The sequence below is a fragment of the Mercenaria mercenaria genome, chromosome 14, assembly GCF_021730395.1.
Source record: "Mercenaria mercenaria strain notata chromosome 14, MADL_Memer_1, whole genome shotgun sequence".
In the NCBI taxonomy this organism is placed as follows: Eukaryota; Metazoa; Mollusca; class Bivalvia; order Venerida; family Veneridae; genus Mercenaria; species Mercenaria mercenaria.
In genome coordinates, this window is record NC_069374.1 from 15,691,287 (window position 1) to 15,707,900 (window position 16,614).

The 16,614-nt window shown below is 32.5% G+C and overlaps 1 protein-coding gene across 1 annotated transcript; it reads left to right on the forward strand.

Annotated features, from left to right (window-relative positions):
- Positions 1-5,743: 5,743 nt before the first annotated feature.
- On the forward strand, positions 5,744-15,496 carry LOC123528004 (glycine receptor subunit alphaZ1-like). Its single transcript, XM_053522977.1, has 8 exons — positions 5,744-6,079; positions 9,904-9,971; positions 10,644-10,711; positions 11,216-11,442; positions 12,559-12,641; positions 13,168-13,308; positions 14,174-14,490; positions 15,092-15,496. The coding sequence occupies exons 1-8, from the start codon at positions 5,991-5,993 to the stop codon at positions 15,299-15,301; spliced, it is 1,203 nt and encodes a 400-aa protein (XP_053378952.1). The 5' UTR covers positions 5,744-5,990; the 3' UTR covers positions 15,302-15,496.
- The last annotated feature ends 1,118 nt before the right edge of the window (positions 15,497-16,614 follow it).

Sequence of the window (16,614 nt, forward strand, 5' to 3'; positions counted from 1 at the left end):
ACGTATAATAAAGACGGTCGCCAACAAACCTACACAATATCGAAATGTTACAGCTACATCTCATTAATTCAATAAGGAGACGTGTTATATAATGTGCAATATACCATGTTTATATACATTAAACAAAATGTTTTTTTTTTCAAGAATTGCTTAACGCTTATGTTGTTTTAACATGTTGCTTTCTAAAACTGTATTAAAATGATGAAAAACAGTTCTTTGTGCAAAATAAACCCCTTTGTAAGATCAGTGCATAAAGGCAAGGGTTGTCTTTTCCGAAAAAAATTCAAATTTTCTAGTACTATTACTTTAAAATGTAAAGAATCTCAAGTACTGTTTGATATGACATTTGCAAAAATGATTATAGTTTTATATGAGCCGTGCCATGGGAAAACCAACATAGTGGCTTTGCGACCAGCATGGATCCAGACCAGCCTGCGCATCCGCGCAGTCTGGTCAGGATCCATGCTGGTCGCTTTTAAAGCCTACTGCAATTAGAGAAACCGTTAGCGAACAGCATGGATCACATATTTTTGTCGTTCTTCAGAGGCATGGAATGTTTGTAACAAGGACGACAATGGAAGCTGTTATGCTGACAAATGTCTTGATACAAGTTTGTTGTCCACATTGCACAAACCCGTCTGTGATGACTTACTGGAGGATGTATCCATAAAAACGCGTATGTTTAGGGAGCCATTTTAAGATCAGAAAATTGATTCCTTCTGTTTCCTCTTATTATTATTTTTCTTGTTTATGTCTGCCTGCTCAAAGAGGAGAACGCTAATCTACAATTCGATTTCCATGGGTTCGATCCTCGGCGAGGCGTATGGTCTCCGTGAAAATTTGATAAAAGACATTGTGACTGAAATCATTCGTCCTCCACCTCCTTTTTAGGATGTTTAACAACCTTACGACGATGAAAATAGAGTATCACCTAATCGCTTGATTGCGTGTCTATGGCTGTTTCCAGCCATTGCTAGTTAGTCGTCAATATAAGAAGATGTTCAGTACACTTCAAACGCCATTCTTGTGCCTTTCAAAATGTAACTAGAAGTTACCACAATGGTAAACTCTCATAATGTTTGCATAACCTCGTAACCTCGTGTTGACGTAAGTGGAATCATATTAAAGATAATATATTATTTCTTGTAACATGATTTTGTTTTAGGGCTTTTACTTGATAAGTTAACCCTTACACTTTTAAATTTCTATAATAGACTGTTCCATTCAATTTGACAGTACCATTCATTATTCGAAGGGGTGTTAACTGAACATTTACTGACTGAATAGCGAACCGTGCAGACCATGATCGCTGATCTTGGTCTGCTTTGGCCGCAAAGGCAAAATCAGTTGCCGCCATCAGGCTAAGGGTTAAAGACACACAACGTAAATTCTTATTAAGCTGACAAACTTTTATATGACTGATAGATACAAGATTCTTACATTTAAAAATCAAATTGCGACTATCATAACATGACTCTTTTTGCACAGTCCTGGTTCAAACAAAGTGTACATAAGTCAGGTATTAGAGTATCTTAAATAGATAGAACATGTTTTGATTGACAAAAATACAATAAGGTTTTTGCGTTACTTTAGAATATGATTGTGATGAAAGTAAATCCACCTTCCAAAAGCCACATGAATGACTTCCTCATATGAATAATTCTACACCCCAGTATGAATCAACATCAGTTAGGGACAAGTGATTCTATGTCAGCGACCTTTACCACTCGGTAATGGTGTGTCCTACATTCATATTGCAGGATATTGATGTAAGGGCACAGTTTGAGGATGATCTGTTTTTGTATAAAACATTTGCATTTCATATGCAAAACATAAAACATTATAACAATTAAACAAGTTACTAGTGTTCGTAATAACGCTTTTACCAAATTTTACGCGCTACTACCGCGGCCGTAGGGAAAGCATTGGCATTTGCTAATTACATTGATTGTATAGAACTATCTTTGTAGCCCGGCAAGTAAAATGGCAAAGGTATAATTTGGGATAATTGCGCCTAATTTGTTGAAGCAGACGAGATTTGACATTTATATTTTAGATGCCAACGTCAATATATTTTATATAAATGTTCCATTTTATTAGTGCGTGGAGATTAAGATAAGCATATGAAACATTTTTGCAGTCACACAATTGTACCTAAGTATAGATTTTTTTATCTGTATCGAGATATACAACACTGTGTATGCAACTCTATGTAGTATTATTTTGAGAAAGAATAAAATAAATAAATGCATTGTTGTCGATGTAAAGTTAATAATAGCACTTTTATCACATAGCGTTAGTACTTATATGAGGATCATGTCAACTCGTTCCCTAGTCAACTCGTCCCCCAGTCAACTCGTCCTCATTTTGGTCATTTCATCCCGTAAGTTTGTCAATTTGCCTCTCCCCGTCCCCCTTCTTTTGAAATATTCGGTCAACTCGTCCCCGTTTTGGTCATTTCGCCACACCCCCCTACACCCCCCCATATATATTTATCATTTCGTCCACACTCTTTTACTTCAAATGTCTTTATTTACTCATTTCCTTTTAGAATTTGTGATATTAGAATCGCTTTTATTAACTAATTATAATTAAATCTGTAAAACAATTTGAGTATTATACAGAGGAAATGCGGGATACATTATGGTTCAGATATATAGAAATTTACAAAGTCAAACGAAATTGAAAAAAAAATCGATTTTAAATGTTAGGTTAACAACAAGTTCTACGGATGTTTATGCCCTCTATAAATATCACGTTATTTGCGTATTGTTAAATATTGGTTTAAAATATTAAATACTGATAATACTATTCTACGCCATGTGTATTGAAACTCATGAAGTGATTGTAATAAAGGATTTAATAATTGAGTTTCAAACTTAAAAATGGTCTTGTAGATATTTGGAATAGCCCATATGTAACCGAGTGTAAATATTTTATGCATATATGTAGACAACGTGCTATTGACTGTTACATTTAAGGTTGGCACGTACCTAAAGAAACTAGTGCTGGTCTGGATCTGTATATAATCTAAAATAAGTTTTGCTTTGAAATTACTTGGATTGATACAACTTTGGATTGTTTATAACTAGACTTAGAATTTCTGCGCATAGCCATAGAACACATACCGGACGATAAGCAAGAAACAGATTTCAAAGAAATGAACATTATTGTCAGTGTTGTAATGGAAGGGAAATAAAATATGAATTTCATTTTATCATTACATGTTCTTGATATACAGATGTTAAGCAATGCATTAAAAAGTATAACTATACAAGACCAAGCATGTCTAACTTTTTAGAACTGATACAAAGTAACAACAGAAATATATTATTCAAGTTAGCAGTGTAGTGTAAAAATGCCATGGATATCAGATAATGTACTGTAATAGCACATTTTCATGCTGCATGTTTATTTTTATTTCTTTTTTATACCGTTCATTCTCAGATAATTTGAAATGCTACTATACCAAAAATTGCATTTGACCTACATTGTTAAAAGACGTGAAATTCTTATAAAATTGATGATGTACGTTGAACAAGTCAAAATGAATTTTATGTTCTGTTATGTTCTGATAATGTAACAAAACTTAAAGAAGTCGCCGCAAGGTTTAAGAGAACCATAACTTCAAAAATATGTAGCAACGGATCATTTGAATTAGCTTAGAAGAAATAGTAAATAAATCTGTAGTTAGAACCGCGGTAAAGTAATAAAAATTATACATTTTAGTATGAAATATGTGATTGTATAAAGTGCGGTTTAGACGTTCACATAGTACATAACTGCGACCTAAATGTAAGGTGGACAATAACATTTTCCTACTCCACTTTGAGGTCTGAAACGATTATATGAGATGAAATTAGATAAATAATTCCTCTGGAGCCATGTTTTTGTTTTAGTACAAAAGACTCCACAACATTTGGTCGTTGTTTTACGATACGAACATTTTAGTGGACATTCTTATAGGAAACGTTCATTATGATTAAACGAATGGAACAGCAGTTTGCCACAATGGACCAGTTTAAACAATGCTAAAGAAAGAAAAACCAAACATCTAAATTTAACTATGATATAAATACCTATTTACTAGTTGTAATTTTCATTTGGGTATGAACTGCATGAATGTGTTTGAAGCACGGAGGGTGGGGGTTGGGGGGTGGGGGTGACCCCGAACGCAGAAATGTATTTCATACCCAAATGTAAACTATTTCATCGCGAATAATTTCTTAAATATTTGTTAAGATGAGTTTACAGCTGTCAATTTTATATATATTGAATAATAATGAACTTTTGAAAAACTGTCAAACAAAGCTAGAAAAGTAAAGACTGTAATTGATAACCCTTTCTTATGATTTGGGGTTTTTTGGCTAGTTTATGGGGAAAATAAACAATATTGAATAACATAAGAAAGTAGCATTGTTTTGGTATTTTGTGTTGGTAACTGGGTTGAAGTGGAAGAAGAACTGGAAATAGTATAATACTCTTGTTACCTTTAATAATGTGATTCTATTTGACTACACTACAGGTGCCGCCAAAGCTTAAAGTCGGATATATCAAACGCACTTTTGCATTAACCTTTAATCTGTCCAATTTGACTGCAGTTAGTGGCTGCCTAAGAGCTATAAAGAATTAAAGTGGTTCTACTTGAGTGAACCTATGGGCAGCCTAAGCTAAAATAGAAAATCCTTTACTAGTATATGACTTAATATCACTTAAGTTCGTGAAAGGCCTCCTTGGGTGAATTTTTCTCAAGTATGTTCAAATAGGTTCACTTGAATACACTTAAGGGCAAAAACCTTTAAACCTAATTTTCATTATATGGGCCATTTTATGGTGAATCGAAAACCAATTGAACATTCTTGAAGAGGATCGCCAAAGATATTTTGAGGAAATTGTTTATTTTCTGGCGAAAACATTTTAAATTGTCGATCTTAAACATATATGAAAACATGATGTCACCTTCTGGTCGCGATGTTTTTGAACGATTCATAATAGCTTGAATATGCTTGGTAGAGTACCATCAAAGGTTTATCTCTGTAAATTTCTTTTTAAACAAGATTAGTAATTTAGGAAAAGAGATTTTTAAACATTCAACTACAGACAAAGTGGAATTATCCGTAATGAATTAAAAGGTAATCACCCATGTGTGCTTAGACATTAGAACATCTTACTGAAATTGAAATCATGTTCGTGCCCAGACGATTTCCAAAGTCTAAAACGGTAGCCATATAAGGAAAACCTGTCTCGTTCTCTAAAAAATATTTTTGGCGAAATTAGTTTTATAGTTGACAAGTTGTTTTTCTTTTCGATTGAAATAGGAACTAAATTCTGCAATGATGATCGTAACAAATTAAAATTATTGTTGAGCATCCTTGTGTAGTTCGGTTGATGTTCCTGACAGCTTTTCTTAACTACGAACATCCAATGATCAGAGTACCTTACCACACAGGATAAAATGTTAAATCTGCGATGTCGTATAAATGATAATGCAATGTTGTATAAATGATAATGCAATATCTATCTATTGGGAAACGAACTTTGTTCTTTACAAATAAAGATTCCTAACTAAGTCTGTCTCGGGAATCAAAAGTTTGTAGATTTGGTTAAAGAATCGTTCAATAAATAAACAGGTTATGTCACTAATATAGCTTTCAACGGATTACGTAATGCTCAGTCTGACTGTCTTGGTTTAAACTAAACTTTCTCGTCGGTCGATAGCTGAATCACATCATTATTAGAACATTCACTGAAAAACAGAAATATTTCATCTCTCTGAAAATGCTTTCAAAACATAACTATGAATGGATAACACGAAATATATAATTATGTTAATTAGGTAGTAGATGATTGCACACGCTTAGAGTCTCCATTTGAATTAGAAGCGTTGCGGCATACTGTAGTAGCAGAAAATTTACATCGATAAAATATTACCTAGGGAGATAAAATAAACAATATGTAATGAATGAGGGAAAGTGAGTGACAGTGGAGAAATGTTCTTGTGCAGGGTTTTGATTTACACGGCTTTGCTGGTGAAATATTGTGGCAGCTGTACTAAAAAATTGAGGGACTTTAATGATCGGTAAATATAACATAAAGCAAAGTAATACGGGTAAGAAATAGTATATTTTGTTTCAGGGCACCAGTAGGGGGTTATCATAACCAAAGGAATCTACAGGATATGGTATGCATTTCATTTTATCAAACTTTAAGTTGAAATAAGACTTTAATTAATATTAAATGCTTGTCCTTTTATTACTTTTTTGAAGGTAGAATTAGAATGCATCATTTTCGTGGTATATCGGAATTATTATTATTATTATAATTATTATTATTATACCAGATTTATATAGCGCCCTTTTCATGATAAACACGTTCAAAGGCGCTTTACATATACTGCAGCCACACAGGGCGCGAAATCATCCTCTACTAGTACAGACACAGAGCGATCTGGCCAGAGGGACAGAGTGAGATAAAGCTCCCCAGAACAGACTGACAGAACCCTAGCTCTTTTCGAGTAGACAGTCTGGTTCTTTAACGTGCCCTGGGAAGAACCAATACAGACTTCTAGTTAGGTGGGAGACACTCAAGAGCATCTCAGAAATTTCCAGTGCCTGGACCGGGATTCGAACCCCGGACCTCTGGATTGACAGTCAAGTGTGTTACCACTAATCCACCGGCCGACCTAATCATTTACTGATAATGTTCCTGTCTAACCGCTTCATTTCAATTTAGTTCTTCAGTTCATTAATATGTTTTCTGTAACACCACACTTAATATATTTATTAACTGTGGTAAATTTACATTGTAAATGTTCCATAACTCTGTTTTTCCATTTTTTACAAAATTCCTATGTATTTTCGACTTAGCAAGGTTTTTTTTGATAAGGTTTTGTATATAGGCTGGTATCATAGTACCCATTGATGGGAATGTACTGAAACTTAACACACTTGTTCACTGTGATGATCTGACATGCAGCGCTAAGGTTCCATTTCTCTGCTTTCCATTTGAGCAAAACTATTGCTCTTTTTCGACTTAACAGTTTTTAATGAAATTTTTGTTTGTAAGCTTGTACCTAACTAGCCACTAATTATATAATGGGAATGGATTGAAACTTCACACATTAATTCACTGTGATGTTCTGACATGCAGTGCACATGTTTCATAACTGTGCATTTTTACGAAATTAAATCCCCTTCTTGACTTAGCAGTTTTATATGTAAGCTGGTATCACAATACCCACTCAAGGGAATGGATTGAAACTTCACACACTTGTCCGCTGTCGTGAGCTAATATGCAATTTACCAATTCCATGTTTTTGAATTTTTACAAAACTATGCTACTTTTTCATTCATATATTCTTTCAAATGACTAAGCCGCTAAATTACGGACGTTGCTCTTGAAATTTGAATAGTTTTCATTGTATTTGATTAAAAAAAAGGTTGCGATCTCAGCTGCAGTCCACCTGTCAAAAATGGTCTGATAGTAAAAGCATACGTATGTAATATAAAACACACAGATACATCGATTTCTGTTACTGTTAAATTTTGAAAATATATTCTTCACATCCGCTCTACCTAGACATTTTAGGAATAACGTGTTGTAAATTGCCACTCATTATTATCACACAGACAAATTGAAAGAGGTTGTAACAACCTCTAAAAATCGTCATAAACTTTAATTTTACTTTTTTGTAACAAATTAAATGTATATATTCCGTTCATGTGGTTAGAACAAATCTTTACTTAAGAATCCTTAAATTAGAAACATAAAGATACACCTAATTCACAAATATGTAATATTCAAATCAGCTTGTGCGGAATATTATTACATACTCATTTATATTCCCCGTTAAGTTACACTGGTAACGGAAACGTCAATATTTTTCCATACACTGACACCTGAATTTCATATCGGGTGTGTGACGTAATTCAGTTTGTGTTGTTGCACTATTTTTTTTCTGTTTAGTTCAGTATTGTCAATCCAATTCAGGCTATTGAACATATTTATGATATTTACATAATATTTATACGTGTAGATGCATATGTAATAAAAAGGTTATTATCTTTGCATCGGGAAATATGCACTCGTTCTTCAGCGGAAGAATATTGCGCTCCTAAAGTCGCGCAATATTTCCATTGAAGAACTCATGCATATTTCCCGATACAAAGCTAATAACCTATAGCTATCTTACTAAATCCTCGGCAAAACTTGGTGGAATGATCCAACGCAAATGAAGTTTATCCACTTTCTTTTCAAGGCTTGAAATTACTTTTTGATTAAATGTCAATCATAAACGTATTCCTGCAAATTGATAAAATGTACTTGCTTTATATGGGATCATACAACATGGTATATCTTATAGTTACTGTGGCGGAAATATGTAAATAAGTAGCAAAGAATTATTGCATTATACTAACTTGTCCTGAAAATATATAAATTAAATGGAGTTAATGGCACTTTGTGTTATTATAGGTAGTTTCTACAGTACACCTTTTTATATAAACTTAGATTATAATTCAAATGTGTCTACAACATAATGTACAAATTTTTCTTTGTAAACTTGAGGTGTACCCACACATGGTCAAATAGGTGATTTTAATGAGCTAATTGTTAACGCTGTAGAATGTATTTCTAGAACAGATTTTGAAAGGCTTCAATATATTTATCTGTAACACTGTCTAGAAAATATAAGAAATACTTATCACTCCATAAAAGGCATGACTAATTCCAAGAGTTCATGAAATAAAGTTCCATCCATGTGCATAAAGATTTTAATGTCTTCATATTTTCAGATTCAAACTCATGTAACACTGCATTTATATATACAACAAATGGTCCTTCCTGGCTATCCAGAGTATATCACATTTTTGACATTTTCACTCTTTATTTTGTCTAATAACAACATAAATCATTGTAAACAAACACCTATCAAAAGTAATCTTTGAAGCATAGATTGCTACCAAGCAAAATAAATGTTCTCTCAGTTTGTCATATATCTGTCTATTCCTATTAGATTACTGTCCTTGATATTTTTCTTCAAAAGGTTCCATTGTGTTGTAGGAAATTAAAGGGAAAAAATCAGTTGCATAAAACATCATTTTGATTTAAACAGACATTATAAACTTCGTACAAAAATAAACCTTTAAGATTTATAAATACATCAATGTGTAATGTTTAATTGACCCTTCAGTCTAACGCCTTCTCGAAAGTAAGCCCATTTCTTTCATTAACACATTTTCAATTCCTAATACCATGAAGGGATAGCAAGTCTCTCTTATTTATTTGATAGTCCTCGTTGGTTGTCTACATGCAATTCTTTGTCTATATATATATTACATAATTATGTGGTTTATTCAGATTCTGGCCAATAACAAATATAAAGGAACTTAGCCGGTTTCACTCCTTGTGCAGATCCTTAAGAGTGATAATAACGTCAATAACGTCGCACAGGAACGACATCAAAATAAAAGAACGTTATTCTTAAGTAGTTAATTAGGTCTTGAATTAAGCTCTGGTTTAAATATAAAAAAAAATTCTTTTTCTTTTTTTAAAATCGAGTTTGTAATATTGGTGGATCTAATTCACTTTCTTCTTTTTTTCCCTGTATTTATATCCATATTGTTGAATTACATATATATGTCATATGTCATGTGCAAATCCATCCATACCATTCTATAGGGAAATGTTTTGAATATTATTCGGTCTTTTCACTGTCAATTATATGTATCCGTCATTCTTTTTATAGAAATATTTGCAATATTATAGCGATAATTCTCGAGAACATGTATGTATATATAGAATAATCGGTTATTTACAATAAGCACGTTCAATACATGCAAATTCCTTCTGTTTTGAAATCTAATACACGAATATGTATGTAAAACTTGTACTATTTCGTTTCAGGAATGATTTTTCCGATTTCTTAAAGGAAGAGGATATGCAATTCAGAGCTCTACCGAGCAAAGAGGATGGTAAGACTCCTACATATCCATCTGGTTTTGACAGGTTTTGTCAATTTCTCCATTTCATGTATTAGGTATAATGGTAGCATCTCGAATCGTTTGACTCGTTAGTGTAATGTTTTGATTTCATGTTTCAGGTAATATGAGAGTGCCTCAAACTGTTTTACTTATCAGGATTTGCACCTTTACTAATTTGCACTCAAATCTCATGGACGATCTTATTTTCATTTCATATATTTTTTTAAAATTTGTTTACAATCAAGTACATGCAATTAAATTTTGGAATCATTGAATGCAACCAAACAAAATATAGCAGACCCCTTTTGACTGGTTCTGTTCATGAGAGGTATAGAAATTGCAACAAATTCCCGAGCCCCATAGCACCAGCTTAAGCAGAATTTTATCAAAAAGATATTAAATGGACGTTATGACCCCAAAGGACTAGAAAATATAATTATACCGTATCCAAATACGGGGAGACGTTTTAAGGTGACAAAACACTTAAAGATTTCTGTTTTAATGCTTAAGATAATTTGTAAGAAGATCCCTCGGAAGAATAAAATGAAACAGGGCAAAAAGGTTTGACAAGTAATGGCAAGTGTAATACCCCTTATCCCTCTAGCATAGGCAAAGACGGAATTCCATTTTAATGATATTAGATAGACTATACAATTATTACAGGTAGGGCAGCAGTGGTAACAGTTGAACTCGCTATTGAAAGTTTCGATTCTATCAACGAGAATGACATGGTATATTGCTTTTTGTTACTCAAAATATTAAAGTTAATGGCTATCATAGCTTACATAACGATCATTAATGTTAAGTCATATTTTCATATCACAGGACACGCCTATTTCTATATTATTCCCATTAAAAACAGTTTTAATCTTTTATCCATTGCTTCTTCAGAATAACATCACATTCTATTATGTTTAAGTTTATACCTTTTCAAGGCATATATCTGATAACGTTTATATACAATATAAAATCATTCTGATATTCGGCGGTCAAAAGGGAGGCATAAATGAATTAATAACTACTTTGTTTTACGCCACGGCGCATATCAAATGAGTTACCGGCTTTCAAAAATAAGCAGTATAGTTTCTGATCTTTGTTTTTTTTTTATGAAGATCAAGACAGGCAATATCTGATATTAATCTAAAATTCAGAATTTATGTATTTGTTGTCTCTTTTATTCATGGTTTTACTTTCTTTTTTCACAAAATTTAACCTTAATTCACATTAATTTTCAGGATATTTCCTTAACATTCCTCTTAAGGTTTAGTTTTAAAAACGACCACTTAGGCCAGTATGGTGTTACAGATGTAGACAAAGTTGTCTTTGATAATGAATTGGTTGATCGTCTGTGGACCCCTGAACTATATTTTCTTAACGAAAAACGAGTGTATGTCCACAAAACATTCGTGCCAAATAAGAAGTATACATTTTATATTGGAGGAAATGTGACATACTCGTCAAGGTAACTATATCCGATATTTGTAATAAAATGCATTTCTTAACTGTATTTCTTAACTGTATGCACCATAACGTAGATTTACTGCAAAAATGGTTTATCTATCCTTTATATCAGACTTTGTGATGAACGATGAGAATCTGTCATTTTCACAGAAAAGGAAAACCTAGAATAAAGCTTGGCAGCCGCTCAAAGTATAACATAAATCTTACCGTAAATCTGTGTTTGAAAAGTTAAACAGCCAGCTATTATCTTTCTTAAAACTGATTTTAATAAATCATATGCTTTGACGTAAAATAATAATAATAAAAAAAATAAAGTAAGCAGTGAAAAGGGAAATCAAGTAAAAATAGTAAAATAGAATAAGCAATAACAAAAAAACTCTAAGTGATACCTGGTGTCATGTGAAAAATCAAGGAAAAAGACCTGTAAAACTTATTTGGATCATTTGAACTTTACGTTTTTATTGAAAATAGGTAAATCTACAGTAATGAAAAGGTTAATTAAAATCTACATCATGAAATATGGTGCTATACGTGAAGAAGTCCATCTATAGACGCTCGTTGTAAAAAGGGAACAGATAAACAATTTTTGCATAAATAGCGCACATGATTCTACGTTTTTGCTTGTTGAATTTCCTTCGGATACATAGATGTTTTGAGAAAAAATATGGTTAAATAATCTACTTTATAGAACAATCATTCTCCCAAGCGTAAAGAGTGCATTAATGGAATACCTTTAGTCATTGATTGCCGACTAGAAGCAGGCTTGAATTGTATTATTATTTGCCTTATTGTGCACGAAAAATTCATTAATCTATTAATTCAGGGTCGATATTTCAGTTTATTTGCAAAAGTGCTCAGCGTTCCATACACATTATCACTATCGAAATACTAAAAAAAACATTCTGCTGAGAACAAAAGCATAAATAGTCTGGATTTGTGCTCCAGAAAAGAACGACAAATAGATCAATAAGACTGCTTAAAACATTTTTCCTGACCATTTGAACAAGATGTCAATCATTAAATTAAACAGTAATCTTTATCCAGTCTTGTATTCTGTTTTACTATACAATTTTGCAATACAAATTGCTGTTGCACACATCGTTTTATTAAATTCTAGATTTTCATTGACGGCGGGCTGTCCAATGGATTTTCGTGCTTACCCGTTTGACAAGCAGACTTGCATGATTGCAATGGAAAGCTGTGAGTAAAATATGTGATAGTCATAAGTTGGACATACTTCAAGAGGCTTTCTCGTATATTTACCCTTTCAGTGGAAGGGTTTTTGGCATTATACGTAAATTCTATTCAACTTTCAACAAATCATCCTGTCAAATAGACCTACTAATTTCATCTGACATTTGTGTTTTAAATTTTAACTTTGATCTTGATGATCAATGAACTTAGTTTTTATAATGAATGGAATATGTCATAGGACACAGAAAAAATAAAATAAGGATTATATTTCGAAGTACATCACTATCACATCACCACAGGCTACATTTCTATGACTATGTAGTCCAGGAGAAAATACTGAGAAAATCTCGTCAAAATTATTTTAATCTCCCCACTCCTCATCTACAAAAATATGTTTATTTTCTTTAATACTGCTACATTAAAGAATTTGGAAATGTAGCTGAACCCGGTTTAAATTACATCATTAGGATATCGTGCGCTTGCAATTTGATCTATCTTTTTATGAACGCTGATTATTTCTATTTATTTCCAGTTTTACACGATGAACAGGCCATTGTTTTGAAATGGAAGGCAAATAATCCAGTAGTGTTGAAAGGGAACAGTGGTACAGCATTGCCAAATTTCCATCTACTTAATATAGAAACGAACAAAATAACTGTACAAAACGAGGACGGTAAGATACCTATATTACCTTTCTGGAACGACCAAGTACAGTTAGAACGTGCTTAGCTTTATATTTTAATCTGATTTCTTTGCGGTTATCTTGCTTTTCATATATGTGTCCATTTAGATGGTCCAAATATCACATTAAAATATTCTAAAATTTGTTTCAGAAAAAAAAGGATCTTGTTTCGTCAAAATATATCTCTGCTGAAGACGAACCTAATGTTAATAAAAGGAATTTTAAAATCCAGTACTTGGCTTTAACATGACTATAAAACAGTCAAATAATTCTAAATGTTGTTGTCATAGAATATTTAGGGCCTAGATCGTACAGTTTTGCTGGAAAAAAGACACTTTTCTTCATAGTGTTAGCTGCCTTTATGACTGATAAAATGATCTTTGGGTCATCCTGTATCACCAGTGTATATTCCATAGTATCTGATAAAAGTTTAAAAAGTTTTTATGGTGTATTTGTGCATACATAAAGTAATGACAATTGCAGGACCTTATTTTTTCTGATATAACAAAATATTTTCACTTCTGAATGTATTTAGAATGTAAAGTCATTGCAGCAAGTTTAATGCAAATAATTCTAAAAATCACCATCATTTGATTAAGCAATCATAAAATGATTTTTCCCGTGAAAAGAATAGCGGGAATTCTTTGTGGTTTAGTAGCATTACTTCTTCAACATTTACAAAGAAATGTGGCACATTTGACCAAAGCAGATACTTTTCAATCATTGAAATCATTTATAGATAAAATAATATAGAAATTGTAAGAAAACTATCATTTTTATTACTCCAGCAACTTAAATACATAGTAAATACGGTAAGTATCCTTGTTGTTCAAACATAAGATATTTCTTGTTTCAGGTAACTTCAGCTGTGCTAGCATGGAACTACATTTCGTGAGAAATATGGGATATTACCTGATGCAGATGTACATCCCTTGCGTCATTTCCGTGATTATATCATGGATATCTTTCTGGATAGACGTCAATGCCGCCTCGGAGAGATTAGGCCTGGGCGTGGTGACTGTTCTCACCATGGTTACGCACAATGCTGATGTGAATTCACAACTGCCTAAGGTGTCTTATACAAAAGCTATAGACGTTTACACGTCCACTTGCCTGGTCCTTGTTTTCTTGGCACTATTACAGTATCTTGTGGTTTATATCTATGCACAAAGGGTACGAAACTACACTTACTGTGTTTAAATACATATTCTTGTTGGTTATTTTAATGAGTTTGAAGAAAATTAAATACATTGGATCCTAACAAAAACATTGATATTCAGATATACAACCTTTATTGACAAAATAATAATATTTTTATAAGGATATAATTATTTGCTCAATTGTTTAGAATTCTGCTAATTTTAGAAGAAATGTAATAAGAATACTGTACATCATATTTGGTTAATTAGAGTCCCAATTAAATTTGTATTTAAAATTTGGACCCACCAATCAGTTTTAATCAAAGAGACCCACTTATCGGTTCCTAAAACATTAGCCTCAAAGAAGCTATTGCTATTTCCTAAAATCAAATGTAAAAATGGTATTGCCAATATTTTGATTATTTCATAACAGTATTAACTCATACACACTTTAAGTTAGTTTTAATTCACTGACAAGACATTTATTTTTTACTGTCATTATCCATTTTTTCTACAACCGGCCTCTTGGTCAAACCCAAGTGCAACTTCTTAAACTTCTTGCTTTTGAAACAAAACATTACTATATTTTATTCTTCAATGTATTGTTTTACTTCGTACCTAAATTGTCGTTCCAGAGAAGTGGCGATGAAAAAGGAGACGATATGCAAACAAACAGGAGATACCAAAGTGTTGCCTTAAAGATTGATGTTGCTTCAAGGATTGTTTTCCCATGTGTGTTCCTTGTGTTCAATATGTGTATTGGGGTTTCTTTCTGGATTTACTGTACGGAAACTAATGACTTTTCAAGAAATAGATACAAATTTTGTCTCACGTTATTTGTCTAATATTCTTTTTCTTGTATTTTACATTAGTTAATGGAGTACTAATAATTTCATTATGTCAAATCTTATAGTACACATATCAGTCAGTATCATGTGTATTGTCTTATTGATCAAAGAATTTCGTATTGGACTTGTTATGTGTCGTATTGTGGCCAACTAACAAAAGTTTGATTTCAGTAAATACACAGATCATTCATAGACGTCTTCAAGATTTACTTTTTTGAAACATAATGCATTAAGTAAGAACATGTATCTGCTGTGGTCATTTCGTAAAGTAAGGGGATGCGTTGCGACCAACGCAAGAGACGGCTCTATAACGCCAACTTTTTGCAATGATTTCCGCAATCAATCGCAATCGATTATATTTTTAAATCAATAGAAAATACATTTAACAAAAATAGTTTGTATCATCTGAACAATAAAAAAGATTTCAATCGGTAAACGTAAAAGTACGTTAGTCTGGAACAAGTAGTTAGAAATTTTTTCTTTTCATTTATTTCTCTATCCTTTTGTGAATTATGTCTTATCGAGTTATGAAAGGTACCGCTAGTGTATGATTAAGACAATTTTCAAGATCGATTAACTACAATGGTATTTAAAGATTGCTGTCGATGATTTCCTAAGTCTTTAAAATTGCTCTTTGCTCAGATTTCCAAAATTTCATGTCACAGACCATGTATGTCCATCATTATAATCTATAGTGACCGATTGTCGTTAAATTCCAAGGAGACATAAAAGAAATTTACGGTGTTCAGCTGATTTTCTATTGCAGACATGTATGTAATTTTATTCGAAGTTATTGCCAACTGCGAAACGTCGACTCAGCCGCAAGCATGTTGCTATAGTCATTAAATATCCTCTAGTTTTATACTTTGTAAAGTTATTCTATTGTAATAATTACAGCTGACAGCTAACATGCCAATGATATAACAGTAGTACTGGTACTGTACCAGTTAAACTAGCTTGCAATGTTGGGTAATCTTCGAACTCATATAGCACTATTATATGTTCCTAGTTAAGGTAGTTCTGCACATTCGATGGAAGTCATGGCGTAAGGTCACTTGTCAGAAGAAATAGAATAAAACCTGAACTCGGAATACGGAACTGAAAGTCGTATTACGAGTTAATGGCAACGTGTAAGTAATTTATTAAAACGACAACGTTACTATCTTTCTCAAGACAATATATAATATTAAAACATTGGACCACGCCTTTGCTTGACTAAGTGGTATTAATGGGTGAAAAGATGAAAACTCAATATATTTATGGTTATTGTATTGTTGTCATATACATGTACTACCAAACTACCGTCAACA

Coding starts and splice junctions, on each gene's coding strand:
- LOC123528004 (XM_053522977.1), top strand. CDS start 5,991: ATGTTCTTGTGCAGGGTTTTGATTTACACGGCTTTGCTGGTGAAATAT. Junction 11,443..12,558: donor AATGTGACATACTCGTCAAG/GTAACTATATCC, acceptor ATTAAATTCTAG/ATTTTCATTGACGGCGGGCT. Junction 13,309..14,173: donor AACTGTACAAAACGAGGACG/GTAAGATACCTA, acceptor TTCTTGTTTCAG/GTAACTTCAGCTGTGCTAGC.